The sequence below is a fragment of the Gossypium hirsutum genome, chromosome A13 (genome assembly GCF_007990345.1).
Source record: "Gossypium hirsutum isolate 1008001.06 chromosome A13, Gossypium_hirsutum_v2.1, whole genome shotgun sequence".
Taxonomy (NCBI): domain Eukaryota; kingdom Viridiplantae; phylum Streptophyta; class Magnoliopsida; order Malvales; family Malvaceae; genus Gossypium; species Gossypium hirsutum.
Genome location: NC_053436.1, coordinates 92,093,620 through 92,109,784, shown reverse-complemented (window position 1 = coordinate 92,109,784; position 16,165 = coordinate 92,093,620). Strand labels below are relative to the sequence as shown.

Below are 16,165 nucleotides of genomic sequence, written 5' to 3'. Positions count from 1 at the left end.
ATTAAACTGAAAATACAAAGAGAGTTGGAGTACTAAAGTGTAAATAAAACCAAGCTATAGTAAAAACTAACTAACTAGCTAACATTAAAACCAGAAAAAGCTTAAAACTAAACCATAGAAAGGAGGAAGATAACTAGAAAGCTAAAAAGATGAAAAGAAAGTAAAATGAATAACCTCTCTTCAGTTCTCAGTCAAAAGTGACTTTTAATATTTGATTACAACCCAAAATTTTGGACAAAAATGCCCCTAGACTATAACACCCTAGGCTCGACTCAATCACCGAGCCCAAGTACTAGATGATACAAAGACTTGAATAATTGGCTAACATATTTGAATCAAATAGTATTTCATTCTCAACTATTTAATATACACATTAAACTACACTATCATATACATCTTCTAAAAGTTACTACCTTACAACTATAATTAAAAATTTGAATTTAAAACTTTAAAATTCCATGACTTTGACTAAACCCTCAAGGTGTAACCTCTAGGAGTGCCCATCTATACGCAAGTTACAGCTATCGCTCTTTTTTTTCCTCAATTTGGTAGAGTCTGGCTTAGTCCTCTCATACAACCTTTATATTATTTTTTAACCTTGTAGTCAAGGTAGTGCAAGAGTAAGTTCTGATGAATTTAGTAGGATTCGATGAAATAAGGTAGCAATCATGTTTCAAAATTTCTAAGGGACAAAAATTTAAAGTAGAGAATTTAAACACCTTGTATACTCTTAGCCTTCTGTAGATTTCACCTACGAGATCAATGCTCCGCTCCCCCTTTTCGCAATTTACCATTGCGAACTAATTCTCTAACTGAGACATTCATGCATTCCTTTAAGGTAACAGTCTTTTAACAATATAAGACTGATTCCACCCTAACCCAACTTCGTTTTTTCTTTACAACCTTGGATGTGAATTCCAATATCTATCATTCTCTTTCATTTATTTCCTCGAGTTTCAGATTCTTAACCTCCATTACTGTACGTCCCAAGTTAGTCCCTGGCGACCTCCTTCTTCTATTAACCCGAGTGACTTAACCTCCGTGTGGGCCTTAGCGGACCTATCTGCCTCTGGCTGACCTTTATCTGTGAACCTTTAGGTTCTGGTCCATCATCTATTTATATCCTCCATTTCAGGGTTATTCGCCAAAGATCTGTAGCCTTGTACATGTGAATTCTCCATAACTTGACACCATAAATCCTCTTTAAGAGGTTTACCTACCACATCAGACTTTTCTACCCATTTTTCCTTGTTCTTACATGTTTAAGAATATTTGATTTGCCCCATTTACGCGCTCTTTTATGGTCGAGTCGTACCTCGATCTCCATTATCTCATCCTGTCAACTTTTAAGTTCATCCTTTTTTGGCGGTCTATATATGACTCCATGGTCGAGCTATGGTCTCACTCAGTATGGTCCCATGTGAATGTCCTAGTGGACTATGTTGGTTGCCATAGCCGAGTTATAGTCTTACACCTGAAATCCCATATTTAATGTCCTGGTGGATATCCCCATGTTTACTGTCCCAACAGAATACCCCATGTTTACTGTCTCGGTGGACTATATTGGTTTCTATAGCCGAACTATAGTATTACACATTAGACCTCTTTTGAGGTGTCGCCTAATAAATCCTACTGACCACCGTCGCGGTGTTGCTATAAGGAACCTAATTACTGTTATCATAGTGTCACCCGAAGGACTAGTTGATATCATTCCATTTCTCGTTTAACCTTAATGATCGAACACCAAAATGTCCTTTTCGCAAGGCCTGGAACTTCGCACATCACGGTTTGCACTCAGCAACCCCGTATGGCGGTATCTAGCAGGAATTCCTTTTTTCCTATCCATCCACCCATTCCTAACCTTGATGCTTGAACACCGCAATATTCCCTCTTCAAGGCCTAGAGCTTTGCGCTTCACGATTTGCATTCAGCATCCCCATATTATGGTTTCTACATAAACTCCCATTACCAAATCTTTCCTAGACATACAGTTTCATACAAGTACACTTATATACTATAACCGAGGAACCACAAATAATCTCTAATAATGAAAATTTCTTTTCTGATGTGAAAAACTTGACAATGCTACAACTAAAAAGCATACTAAGAAAATTAACATTTCTTCACTAGGATTCTAATACCAATTATTGGCAACATTAGATAATATCTCACACAATTGTGGTTTTAAACTTCAAACTTTTATAATGTTTTTAACGCTCACATAAAATTACTCACTTACCTTAGTACATCAACAACCATATATATATAGGTGGATGGTTGAAATCTCAGCTGTAGTGGTGGAACTTTTAGGGCATATGAAAGTCACATCTAAAAGTGTAATTGATTTGGAGGAAGAGAAAAAACAGTTTTGGAGGCAACAATTTCATGAGTATTATTGCCAACGTATGAGGAATGATAAAATAGGTTGATTTTAGTTAGAGGTGTTCATGGGTTGGGCTTATGCATGATATTAACACACCTTATGTTTGCCCAAGCCCGGCCCGGCCTAAAATATGGGTCTAAAATTTTGTCCAAGCTCTTCCATATTTATAAATGGCTAACTTAAGCCCATTTTAAGCCTAATATATTATTTTAAAATATATTTATAATATTATTAATTTAATATTTAATAATTTTATATATTTTTATTTATTAAGGTTTTATATATAGACACGCTAACAATTTTTACATCATACTAGTAGTATTATATGTTATTATAGATTTAATTTTTATGTGTTATAAAACATAATATATAAAAATAACATAACCTAAGACATTACTAACTTTAAAATGGGTTGGGTCGGGTTTCAACATTTAAGGCTTAAGCCCAGCTCATATTTTAAATTGACCTAATTTTTTGCTGAAGCCTATTTTTCGGGTATAATATTTTGTTCTAATTTTCTCAAATTTCAAGTGGACCTTCATGTTTGAACGAGTAGCTCGGCCATAAATAGTTCTTTAGCTTGTTGGTCCTCCTAAAGCTTTTTTTCTATCTATGTTCGCATCCACGTTCAAGTCCGGCTATCTTTAAACTCATTTGTTCCTCAACGTCTCTTTCCTGATGGATCGATGCCTTCTTTTATATAATTTTTTTGGAATAATTGATAGATATTTCATCCTTTTGCGAAGCTTTCGACAACCATCTATGGGTTGCTGGCTGCACTATTTTTCTGTGGCCATACTTTCTTGGCAAGAAATTCAATAATGGAGTGCCTTTGATAAAACACCACCTATGATTCATCGTCTGCTCCAATCTTTACTGTCACCGTGTTTGTTAATTGGCATTTCCTGGCAAGCAAGCCAAGCAGAAGAGATATTCGTGTTTGGATATGAGAAAAGGTATCACTTAAATTTTGATATCTTCCGTCTATTTGTATTTTTTTCTTTTTGGGTATCATAACATGAATTTACTCCATATCTTAATCCATGCATTTGTATCAGTTTTTAAACATGTGAATACATAAAATATTAATTCTTTTATAAAAATATAAAACTAAATACACGAATTTCGGAACTAAAAAGAGTAACTACAATCATTTGGATTTGGGATCATAACCAAAACTCTTTTGACATTTGTCACTATTGTCATCAGTCAAAGACATTAACATGGCCTTTACCATTTCTTTTCTAATTTTGCTTGTAAGTTTCAGACAAACCATCCTTTCCTTGTAAGACATTACTGTCCTAAAGTGCAAAGCCAACCCTCACTTGTCTACCTCTTTCAATCCAAGGAAACAGTGTTCGCCCCTCACTAATCGGAGAAATTTTTTATCAAAATTTCTTGGGAGATTATTGTCCAAGTTTGGAATTTTTCTTGGTCGGTTTTGGTGAATTTTTCTTGGTGGGTTTTGGTCTCTTAATTGAAAGATTAAAAGGGTATTTTAATGAAAGAATGGAAAGTATGAAGATCAAACAAGATGATCATGAAGATTTGAAGATTGATTAATTTTTGACCTTTTGATGAGCTTTTATAAATAAGGTGACATTTCTTGAGATGTCAATTTTGTAATGTTGTTGAATTATAAAAATTTAGAAGGAAAATATCTTTCTTTGAGGCTCAAATAGGGTTTTGTTGGCTTGAATTTCTGGGGAAAAACATTAAAGCTTTTAAGGACTTGACATTATTGACAAGGTTATTTTATGTCGAAATCTTGATGATTTATACAAAGACGAAAAGACAAATATGACAGCATTTCCATGCGTATTAGTTGTTTATTGTAAAGATAACACGAAGCTTATGTTAAGGTATTATTTGCTTAATGTAGGGCAGATTTATACAATAAGTTCCCTCATTTTGCTTCTGAACCTGACAGCCCTTTGAATTTTCCGAGGACTTTTGCCGGCAGATTGGCAACTTGTTCTATCGACACGTCGAAGCGGAGATTTGTACTAGTGCCGAACAATCAGTAGGCCATATAGGAGAAACACAGTTTGTTTAAGAGTATAGTTTCCTTTATCTGATTCATGCCAGAGAGAGAATAAACAAGCAAAACGCAATGGTCGCAATGGGACGCTCAAGTGCCACCGTCTCTCCAAAAGTGCAGGTCGGGGAAGTAGACACGAGTGCACCTTTTACAACAGTTAAAGATGCCGTCACTCGTTTCAGTGAAGCTACTTTCTCTGGGGAAAAACCCACCATGAAAGCAGCAAAAGCTCGCCCTGCAGAGGTATTAAGTTTTCGAGACTCGGATATGATATTTATTAGTATTTCCATTGCCTAATTATGAACTACGTGATTCTATCTTCAAGGACTGGTTGCAGAGGAACTGCGTGTTCGGTAACATTTAAATCTTATCTGTTTTGGATGTATTTGTTGTTGAGTTGCAGAGAGCGTTGGCAAAAGAGACTCAGCTTCACCTAGCTCAAAACGTATTGAACAAATTTAAGGGGCGCCTCGAAAATGCTGAGACAACTAAGTCTCAAGCACTCGAAGATCTCGAAAGGGCTAAAACAACGGTCGAGGAACTGACTCACAAACTCAAAACTGCCAACGAATCAAAGAATTCTGTGATCAAGGCTACAGAAGCTGCAAAGGATCAGGCAAAGCAGTTTGAAGAAACAAATTCCAGTGATCTCCCTGGAACCAATGGTGCTAGGAGCCAAGACTTGGGGACTGCGAATGAACAATACACAACCGTGATTACCGAACTTTATGCTGCAAAACAAGAACTGAGCAAGGCTCGCAAGCAACGTGATGCATCCTTAGAAGCAAAAATTGCTGCTTTCAACCAAGCAGGAGAAGCTGAACACGCAGTTAAAGTTAACATTGAAAAGGTTGGAGCACTCTCCAGGGAGATTTCAGCTGTACAGGAATCGATCGGAAATGTTAAGCTTGCATCTCTTGAAATACAGAAAGAACAAGCTAAAACATATGCCGAAAAAGATACCCAGAGGCAATTATATAAAGCTAAAATTGAAGAGTCCACAAAGAGGTTGCTTGCTTTAAAGAACGAATCTGACATTGAACTTGCAAGAAATCTTGAGGCAAAACTGTGCAAAACTGTCAATCAGATTGCGGATTTGCAGAAGCAGATTAAATATGCAAAGGCTTCCGATCTGGAGTCCGTGCAAGCTGTTACTTCAGAGCTCGATGGTGTTAAAGGATCACAGCAAAAAGTCATTAACAAGGAAAACTTGTTGAGGAATTTGGTGGAGTCTCTTAAGGTCGAACTAGAGAATGTGAAGAAAGAGCATTCGGAACTGAAGGAGAAGGAAGCGGAAACAGAGTCCATTGCAGGGAATCTGCATGTCAAGCTTCGGAGAAGTAAATATGATTTTGAAGTTTTCCTTGCAGAGGAATCCAAAACAAGAGGAGCCTACGAAGAAATGATTTCAACCCTCCAACAGCTACCTGTTGAAACGGAAGGCGCACAACGAGAAGCAGAAGAGATGAAGAAGGAAACTGAGAAGTTGAAGTTGGAAGCTGAAGCGTCGAGAGTTAGGCTCAAGGAAGCAGATAAGAAGTTGAGAAATGTTTCTGAAGAAAATGACGCTGCAAAAGAAGCTGCGACACGGGCACTTGATCAGATAAAGATGCTCTCCGAAAGAATAAATGCTGCCCGTGCTTCAACCCCAGAATGTGGAGCTGATATCACCATCTCTGGGGAAGAATTCGAGTCTTTGAGCCATAAGGCTGAGGAGTCGAATAATATAGCTGAAATGAAAGTAGAGGCTGCCATGGCTCGGGTAGAAGCAGTGAAGGCTAGTGAAAATGAGGCTCTCAAGAGGATTGAGGCGATTCAGAAAGAGATTGAAGACATGAAGGCCGCAACCATGGATGCTTTGAAGAGGGCAGAGGTCGCTGAAGCAGCAAAGATGGCGGTGGAAAGAGAGCTCCAAAGATGGCGTGAAAGGGAACAGAAGAAAGCAGCCAAAGCAGCAGCACAGATTCTACCAGAATCATCCTCACGGCATGGCAGAAAACAAAAACAGAACGCATCGGATAGAATTGTTCAGGTTCAAAAGTTAGAAAAATCGAAGTCATCTCGAAAAAGCCAAAGCCAGTCAGTATATTGAATCAAAGAAACTTAGAAAAATCGAAGTCATCTCGAAAAAGCCAAAGCCAGTCAGTATATTGAATCAAAGAAACAACCAAATCGACAGCGGATCTCCAACATATTGGTCTGGTGAGAAGTCTGTGAACATTGCAGTCCACCAGATCTACATCAATAGATCAGTTCGGCTAAAAATATCAGAAATGACACTGATTAGTTTATTGACCTAGCTCCCTTTCAGTTAATTCTGCATCTAATGAGCCTTCCTGAAAGCTTCCAAATATTATCAGAACTGAATGTGCCATGTAAGATAACTCTGAACTATCAAATGTAAGAATGGGTGCTTCCTCAAAGCAGCAATTTCCCCATTAAAGCAACCATGTTTGAGCAAATATTCAGAGAACGTTATTCCAGAAGCAATGCCATGCATCCTACAGAAAATTTGGTAAAATCATGAGCCATTATCCACCCTGAGAAGGTGGCATATTGAGTTACATCAAATTAGTCGTTGTCTTCTAAAACAGCATTGGATTCAACCTGATGCAAGTAAGCTCTGCTATTACATTTGATAATTGAAAGACCAAAAGGCCTCTCATTCTAATGTTGATTTAACCTTTTCCGGTCTAAGTGCTGACTCTCAAGTAACATATTGGCAACAATTTATGAAATCAGTAGTATCGTAGGATCTAGTCACCATTTACTTTAAGCCCATTTAGGGAGTTGCAAATACCATTTTGGTCTGCAAGCCTCTGAAACTCAGATTCGATGGTCTTTGCAATCTTGGTATCTTCTGGATCTGGCTCGGGAAATTCTACGTGAACTGATCCCTGTTTGATTGGCCTACCACTCTCTATAAGATTAGCTTGATGCCTTATGTAATTGTAAAGTTGTTGATGGTAGGAGTGGTCTAATGAGAAACAATTATCTATGGTTCCATTGCTTCTGTTCCGTGATGATCCGGAACCCTCTTTTCGACAAAAATGTGGGAGGGATGAATAATCCATTACCTGCGTGGTCAGAATGAACATATGATATGTAGTAAGAACAAACAAAACGGCTTGCACCGCAAAATCACACAAGAAAACCAATTGAGTGGTGAAGTTATTTGAATTATTCATATTCATTAAGAGGAACTACTGCGAGAAGTAATTCAATCAAGCTATCTTTTCATACATCATATTGAAATAGAATTCAAAATTACAAAAGGAAGTTTAGTTGGGTCGGGGGAAAGAAAAGTGAGTTGAAAAGAACTTTTGTAAAATTGAAAGGACTAATAGTCGAATATGATTGAATGCAAACTAAGGACAAACTACAATACCCTTCACATTATGGGAGCTTGATATGAAATAGTGGACTTGCGAATCGAAGTGGTGATTTCAACATGAGTGCAAGGAAAAGGCATATATGAAAACCTGACACTTAGCTTTCTTAGTTCATACAACCACCAATAAGAGGTGGTATTCAGCCGATTAGAGATTCAAGTCCCAACATTTGCAGCCCCTTTACCTATTCCTGGGCTGAGGTTTTGCACCAGAAATAAAAACGGAAAGTGCATCCAAAAGGACAAGTATTGCTGACATTTTAAAACGAAAACATGGTTTCAAAAGAGTCTTACAAACATGCAAGGATGTGTTTTTCTTACTTTGAGTAACTCGTCCCTTCCACAACCTTGAAGCACCTGAATTTTCCTCTTTGTCCTTTCTTGCAACAGAGGTTTTACAGCCTGTCAACACTAGCAGAAAAGCATTAGAATTCTACTTTTTTTTGTAGAAGTAAGCTGAGAGATGAAGAAAGTTGCAAAATATAAAAACCTTCCAACATGCCGAAAATATGTATGGTGCATTGACAATATAATATGTCTCCGTCTTCTCTGGATAATTTAAGTCATCAATTGTTGATATAGTAGTCAGTAGCTGCATCAGCAAGCAACCAGTGAGACCGGCCAGTATTACATAGAGGAGAGTTGGCACAGTAATGAGCAGAAATTCTTGGTCATTTTCATTTATTTACTTAGGAACAACATTTAGACTTATGTACAATGCTATTAAAATAGGAATAGAGAAATCACTAACATTGATCTAATTACATTGAAATCAAATAAGCGATTAAGTTGTTGGTTAATGATGCTAGGTTGAGAAAGAGAAATTGAGCTAAAGAGATGGTAAGAAGCACATGTGATATGATACTAAAAACATACCTTTATTTGGTTTAATGCCGAAAGCTTCAAGCCAGTCATATCTAATACCTTCAAACATGTGCTAATATGTTTTCCATACTTCTGTGTGGCCGCAGGCTGTAATAAAAGCAATATGTTAGACAATATAAAAAGTAGGTACGTAAGTAAAGCAAGAAACATCAAATTGAGGCAGTCCATACTCACCAATATTACACGATCTCTATATTCATTCATTTGAATGTGTGACTGTACATAGTAATTCACCTAGAACATAAAAGATTTACAAATTTAAGTATCACTGGAATAACTCCATACACAGTAAGCTGAAGCATACACATGCATCTGGAAGTGCAAAAAGACTATGTTATTCGGACTTGGGTGTGAGTGTCAGATATCTGTATATACCCACTTTCAGATATGTGTTGAAAATGAAGACTTCAAGAAAAATAAAGAGTCAAAGCAACATAGCAAAAAGATGCTTTCCACCATGGCACAACTTATTAATGGAACAAGTCCGCAAGAAGAAAAATCAGTGTGGAATCATTGTATGGCAACAGTCAAATTCTGGGAGAAAATAGTGAACTTCAAGTATCTCATGCCCTTAATTAAACAGTTGAATCTAGTGCATTTCAGAAAAAGAATATAACTTCTGCTCTCCTAATAATAAGTTATACCAAGGTAATGTTTCAGAGAATCATATTGCCACTTAAAAGCTCAATAGTAAGTCTTCGGAAGATTTCTTTCAAAGCAGTTTTAAGCATCAAACCAGATTCTACAGTCTCAGTGCAGAGTTTAGAGTTAAACAGTTCAAATGCCCTTACAGATGCTTTATCATATGTGCTAAGCCCAACACCGATAGCTATGACAGGAAGACCCTGGAAATGTCGAAAGGCAGAGGCCAGTTAATCACCATGGAACCACTTTTGAATGTAACAAAAAATTTCCAAACAAATATGAGTCACCAAATAGCAGGGCAATCAAAATAAATACGAATATCAAGATAAATCCTACTGAAAAGAGTAAATACCTCTTTCGAGTAACCAGATAATCCTACAAGCTGAGAATCTCGCACTGCTCTATATAAGTCAGCGGGAATAATTGGTTTCTATATAATCAAACGAAGTAAATCAGTTATCTCAAATATTGCCAATTTCCACAATAAATCATGCTGTTTCAACAGCATGGTTTTGCAGTATAAGCTGATAAATAATAGGAATCAATTAGTTTATAATCAGAAAAACTCACTGATAATATGTTGTCAATCTCATTCTGTATTCTCCATTGTAAGCAATCAATTAACTGGAGCAGGCACAAACTAGGAATTAATAAATAGGAAAATGGGGAAAAAAATAAGAAGATATCTTCGATACCCAAATTTTATTATTGCTCAAGTGCATCCGAGGAATCTCACCATTTTATAGGCTTTCTGAACATCCCAATCTCTCGCTTTCAGAAACCGCGCTAGAGTCTCAGTTGGATTCCCATGGTGCATGTTCTGCAGACCAAGGGATTCAACTTTAAACTAAACTTTTGGCAGATCATAGCATAAAACACGGATTTAAAATGCTGTATTCATCCATCTGATCCACACAAGTCCATAAAAACAGGTAAATATAAACAAAACTTCATAACACCTCAAATATCTATACAAAGTAGGCTTACTGGGAAGGAAAATCATATCATCGGCATTTTGTTTATCTATAACAATACATATAGCTCTAGATATTGTGTGGCACTTGTAAAATTTTCATCTACAGATTGTATGGTTAATATCAAATCCACAAATCCTTAACTATGATCTTACAATTCGAAAAGATTTAAACTAGCAAGTACCAACTAAGCTTTCCTATAACTCTTTACCAATTTACACAACTATGAAACTTACCCAGAGTAGGATGAATGTTTCAAACCTGCCACATGTATACTAATTTTTCCAAGTTTTTTCCATTTATTTAGAGGGTTTTGAGGGATCACACCCCATTTACTATGTCCAAATGTGTCGTGTATATCAAGAAAAATGAATCAGAGCAACATCGACCATGTAAAACTAGTAAAACAGTTACAACAGACAAAGCTCCGAATCAAATCTACTACAATTTCAGAGAACAAAGAACATTTAACTGAGATAAATCAAGCAAGAGATAGATCAGAACCAGCAAAGAACATGAACCTCCTAAACAATGAAATTGCAAAAAGGCAAGCAATTGGATCAAGTCCACAGCACAAAACCTATTTACTAAAAAAACTTGGCAAATTATTACTAAAGTTATATATGAGTTCCTATTTCTTATCGTCAGCCCCTTATTTCAGCATCCAAGTACAAAAACAAATAAAAGAATCCCCCCCACACACATAAAAAAGAAAAAACTAACCTGAAATGTGTCGTTCAATTGCTCGTCAACTGTAAGTCCAATTTTACAAAAATAAAATTAGCAGAAAGAAAAATTGTTAGTGATTTGCAGATCAAAGGAAGAGAAACCCAAGAAAGGGAAGATAAAAAAAAAAATCAATCTTATTATATACTTAAATCTCACCATTTCCCATCAAAGACAGAAATTGCTTTATAGCTTCCTGATGAGTATTGCTCATTTTGTCTATCCTTTCTAACAAATTAACAAAAAGGGAATATAAAGAAGAAAATTTTTTGTCAGCAAAAACTGAAACTTCAACTAAATAAAGCTCTAGTTCTACTTGATTTCCTTTTCTTGCTCTCTTTATAGCTTAAAGTTAGAAAATTTATGCTTAAGAATCATCAAAAGAGAGAAAAATAAGAAAGGAGAAAACTCTCTTTTTTTTCCAGACAGAAAAAACAAAAATAAAATAAAATTGAAACTAATGAAATCTGGGCGTTTTTGTTACCGGCTGCTTCAGAACATAATTGTTAAAAAGCAACCATAGCTTTATGAAATGGAAAAGAATTTGAATTTGAAGTAATTAAAAAAATAAAAATAAAAATTCATTTTTTAGTTTAAGAAAAAAGAAACTAAATGATCATATTAAAGAGGGGTAGCTACTGCTGGATTCATACGTAATAAATATTAGAATTAATATATAATAAAAAAGGGAAAGTTATTTGTGTAAAAAAATGATGAAAAATTATAGTTTTTTTAATAAAATTATATGATTTTGAATTAAATATGGGAAATAATATAATTAAATTTGTTTATTAATAATAAATATAATTTAAATTATTTTGAGTTTCCCCTCAATCTTTGATTTGCTTTTATCACAAACAAATTTCTAAAAATATTATAAAACAAAACCTTGATTCTTTGATTCATATTTAAATAAATGAATTAAATGGCTAGATTATAAAAAGGTTTTTTGGTACATAAAGATTTAATTTGATTGTATTATTGATTTGACCCATTTATGATAATGCCACTTAATTAGCCATTGATGGATCACCTTCCAATTTTTCTTCTTTTTTATCACCAAACAATATTTAGTATGATTTTGAATCAATAGTCGGTTGGGAGGTCGAATGATGACCGTGATTCATCAGCTTGCCATACAACATTTAAATTAATTATTTATTTATTAAAATTTAAAACTCATAAATACATTTATTTAGTCATTTGTTTAAGAATTGCAAGGTTGTAAGGACGAAATGTTTGACCTTTAAAATATGTGGACGTTTCTATTTCTAAAAGGGCTGAAACTATTGACTAAGTTCCCTAGAGATGATGTCGGTTTGGGCTGCTAGTATTATTCGTCTTCCCATTGGAGTTGTATTTCTATACCACAACCTAATATCATTTGGATTGCTGAACTTATTTCACCCACAAATGCCCACTATACTGCTGCTCACTAATATACACAACAAAATATTTTCATTTTAATATTTTAAAGATAATAATTTCACGAATTCTGAAAATAATATTTTTCATCAACTGAAAATATTTAATTATATTATTCATGAATTTGTTGGTTTCACACTAATCATATATGGAACACTTTTACGTATTATCTCCATTTATTCATAATTTTAAAAAAATTAATCTTTAAAATTTATAAATATTTCTAATATATCTTAATTCAAAAAAATTCAAAATAATATATAAAAACACAAATATCTTTAAAAAATACAATAATAAATTTAAATTATATATTAATACTTATATTAATATGATATACATATAATTATATTAATATTAAATAAACCCGACCTCCCCTCCCATGGAGGATTTTTATATTGATATGAAATAAATATAATTATAATAACAAGTTTAGGGGGGACGGGACCGCGGTGGGGAGGTCCAATAGAGTGGGAGATTTTTATTTTATTTATTATTAATATAATTATGTTTATTTCATATTAATATGAATATTAATATAATATTTGTACATTTTGACAATTAATTTTTTAAAATTATCACTAAATTAATATAATATTTAAAAGTTGAGAGGTAAATTTGTTATTATATAAATTTTTTAACTACTACATCAGCTTGTCGTTTATGATTTTAACAGAAGTAACTAAAATGACCGAATTATATATCGTGGGTGTTTAAATTACAAACTTTTTTTTTATTTTAAGTGTCTAAAATGAAAATTTTATAGTTGAATGAATATATGTGTATTTTATCTTTTTTTTCTTTAAAAAATAACAAACATTATTATAATAATATTTTATTTTTTTGATACTTTTATAGAAAATATGTAAATAAAAATCTAAAAATAAATTTAGTGAATAAAAATGAAATCCAAAATTAATGATAAAGATTTGATAGGAACATGAATAATTTTTTTTTCTACCAAAAATTTTATTTATAATAATTTGTTTCAGACCATATAATGTAATATTGACATATTTATATTTAAAAAATATATATGCATTCATGCCGAATAGAAATATGGAAGGCATATATGTTAGGGATATGAAAAAAGCAAGTAATATAAATGGGGATAAAACAATGCTATTGTTTCTTAACCTTTTGTGTAGGAAGTTTCTTTGAAGCTTCAATTTGTGCCATGTTTGATAGGTGCAAATTAAAAATGTTCTGATTCTCCCAACAAGAGAGGTTAGTGGGAATTTAACACTTACTAGAGGAGAATAGATGCTAAGCTCACACTCATCAAAATTCCATGTTTAAAATATCGAAAATTAAGTTCATGAGATTTTTAGATTTCAACTTAAAATAAAAATTACACAAATAAATTAAAACCAAATTTAATCAATTTCCATTCCTATATTTTATTAACTTACATTTTTGCTGCTAATTTTTTTATCCATAGAAAGTGATTTTTGTCATTCAATTTGAGAGTTGGTTGGTTTTCCCTTTCGGTTCCACATCCGGTTGTGATTGGCTTCATTAATTCTCTAAGCAAAAATATGTGATAACATAAAAGTTTAAATTTATGAGATTTTATTTAGAGAGTATAATTACAACCTGATTTTTATATATTAATTACATCATTCTTCTCCACTCACAACATATTTGGCCGACTATAATAGCCAATCAAATCACGCTTGATTCAATCTTTTCTTATTCCTTAGTTTGGTTTATGGGATTAGAAATAAATGGAATAACACATCTAAGTTTCATTTAGCAAAAATACTGAATGACCATTCTAACCTCCACCGTTTAAGGTTGACTATACCCATAAAAATAAAATTTTACACAAAAATAAAATTTTAGTAGATGGCTATGAGTAAGGTCAAATCAATAAAGACCAATAATAATTCTACTTCTTTAATAAAAACAAATAAATTAAAAATTAAAAGGGGTTTAAAAATTAAAAGAAACTAAAATTAAAATTAAAATTGTGTAAAAAGAAATTGCAAAATAAAATATAGGAAAATAAATATAATGAAAGTCTAGTGAAAGGTAAAATCTCAATTTTGATTCATGAGTTTGATCATTGATATAAAGATAATTTCACTGCTCTTTATTAAATTAGTTATAGTTGTCAACTTCGTACCTAACAACTAATCTCTCATTACCTTGTCAATAGCCAAAAGAAAGCTTGTTGAAATTATTTTCCTTACTAATAAACAACCTTATAATTTCACATCGAGGATTTAGCTTATTGGTAATGTAACACCCCTAACTCGTTTCCGTCGCCAAGTTAGGGTTACGAGTATTACGACACATATCGAATCAAATAACACCATAAAATCATTCAAATATTCATAAACAATCATCATTAATAGCATATATACAGTTACGGGTCTTATATCGAGCTTACAAAACCTAAAAATTAATTTAAAAATAATCAGGGACTAATTTGAAACAAAACAGAAAAATGTAGGAAAACTGAAAACAGGGGTCACACGGCCGTGTGCCCAAACCATGTGGCACAGGAACATTGTAATACCCTAATCCATTTTGGTTGTCGAAATAGGGTTATAGAGTGTTACAGTACAGATTAGGACATTTATCATCAAACAGAAACAAAAATATAAAATAAATGAAAACATTCAATAGCTTATAAAAATTGGGGTATAAAAATGGTTTGGAAACAATTAGGGACTAATTTTAATCAAAATATAAAAACATGCAAAACTTTAAAAATTTTACAAATAGCGGTCACACGGCCGTGTGGAATAGCCCAGGCCGCGTGGCTTCGCACATGGCCTTGTGGTTTCCCCACATGCCCATGTGGTTTCCCCACACACCCGTGTGGCTAGACCGTTTAACTAACCGTGACCGTATGAAAAATCCTACACCTAAAAATTAATAAGACACATGGTCGTATGAAAATTCCTACCCGTGTGGCCAGACCGTGTAACTAGCCTAAGCCGTGTGCACATTAAAAATTTTCCAAAACAAGGCAAAACTTTCATCCAACACTTAGGTTCCAAGCCAAATCAAAATCAACCATTTCCAAACTTCAAACACACATTTAAAAAAGCCTAAAACATGTCAAAACAATCAATTTAAGTGTCCAACCAATGTGTCTTCATTGACACCACAATTCAATTATCAACCTCAATTCAATGACATCAACTAATTTGCATTCAAATTCATAAGTTCATATATAAAACTCATGTCAAACTTATCATTTCTTCTTAATCATTCACATTCATTCATACCATGATTCAAATAGTTAAATAAGGTTTATATCACCTGACCAAAACAACTTTATACGAACATATTCACACCAAGATTAAAGGCATATACACAAGTAAGCTTATACCAAACTTAAAACATAACATTTGTAATAAGTATCTAAACATATACAAAACCACCTATTACATGTTATATAACCCAAAATAAGCATATCAAAATCTACCAAAATGTATCTGGATATTGTGATCTTCAAGTTGATTCAATCGCCCGACTCCACAAAACGTTAACTACAAGAAACAGAAAAGAACATGAGTAAGCTTCACTAGAGCTTAGTAAGTTCAAGGGTTAAAACAATAAAGCTTACCGAATTAAATATAACAGTTTTAATAACAAGATTAAAATTCAGAGTCTCCTGTCAACCACAATCCACAACAGGTGAATTTATACATAAGCAAGTACAAGATCATTCACTATCAAGC

General features: G+C 33.6%; 2 protein-coding genes across 3 annotated transcripts; one reads left to right on the top strand and one right to left on the bottom strand.

The window, feature by feature from the left end:
• Positions 1-3,662: 3,662 nt before the first annotated feature.
• LOC107911128 (WEB family protein At5g55860) lies at positions 3,663-6,682 on the top strand. Its single transcript, XM_041085252.1, has 2 exons — positions 3,663-4,667; positions 4,828-6,682. The coding sequence occupies exons 1-2, from the start codon at positions 4,497-4,499 to the stop codon at positions 6,514-6,516; spliced, it is 1,860 nt and encodes a 619-aa protein (XP_040941186.1). The 5' UTR covers positions 3,663-4,496; the 3' UTR covers positions 6,517-6,682.
• A 143-nt stretch (positions 6,683-6,825) lies between these two features.
• Positions 6,826-11,608, bottom strand: LOC107913340 (phosphatidylinositol/phosphatidylcholine transfer protein SFH11). 2 transcript variants are annotated; one of them, XM_041085253.1, is made up of 11 exons: positions 11,205-11,608; positions 11,043-11,071; positions 10,082-10,165; positions 9,916-9,969; positions 9,698-9,775; positions 9,492-9,545; positions 8,875-8,934; positions 8,692-8,787; positions 8,306-8,407; positions 8,137-8,217; positions 6,826-7,501 (listed from the first exon to the last, which is right to left on the bottom strand). In XM_041085253.1, exons 1-11 carry the CDS (start codon positions 11,257-11,259, stop codon positions 7,181-7,183), a joined length of 1,014 nt encoding a protein of 337 aa, XP_040941187.1. In that variant the 5' UTR covers positions 11,260-11,608; the 3' UTR covers positions 6,826-7,180. The 2 variants fall into 2 exon arrangements, with proteins under 2 accessions (XP_040941187.1, XP_040941189.1); XM_041085255.1 differs by having other exon boundaries at positions 10,082-10,250; positions 11,205-11,607.
• Positions 11,609-16,165: the final 4,557 nt, after the last annotated feature.

Excerpts from the sequence above, each read along its gene's own strand:
- LOC107911128 (XM_041085252.1), top strand. The coding sequence starts at position 4,497 with ATGGTCGCAATGGGACGCTCAAGTGCCACCGTCTCTCCAAAAGTGCAG. Across the intron at positions 4,668-4,827 it reads CAAAAGCTCGCCCTGCAGAG|AGAGCGTTGGCAAAAGAGAC; the intron begins GTATTAAGTTTT and ends GTTGAGTTGCAG.
- LOC107913340 (XM_041085253.1), bottom strand. The coding sequence starts at position 11,259 with ATGAGCAATACTCATCAGGAAGCTATAAAGCAATTTCTGTCTTTGATG. Across the intron at positions 8,218-8,305 it reads TATTTTCGGCATGTTGGAAG|GCTGTAAAACCTCTGTTGCA; the intron begins GTTTTTATATTT and ends TAGTGTTGACAG. Across the intron at positions 7,502-8,136 it reads GAAGGGACGAGTTACTCAAA|GTAATGGATTATTCATCCCT; the intron begins GTAAGAAAAACA and ends CTGACCACGCAG.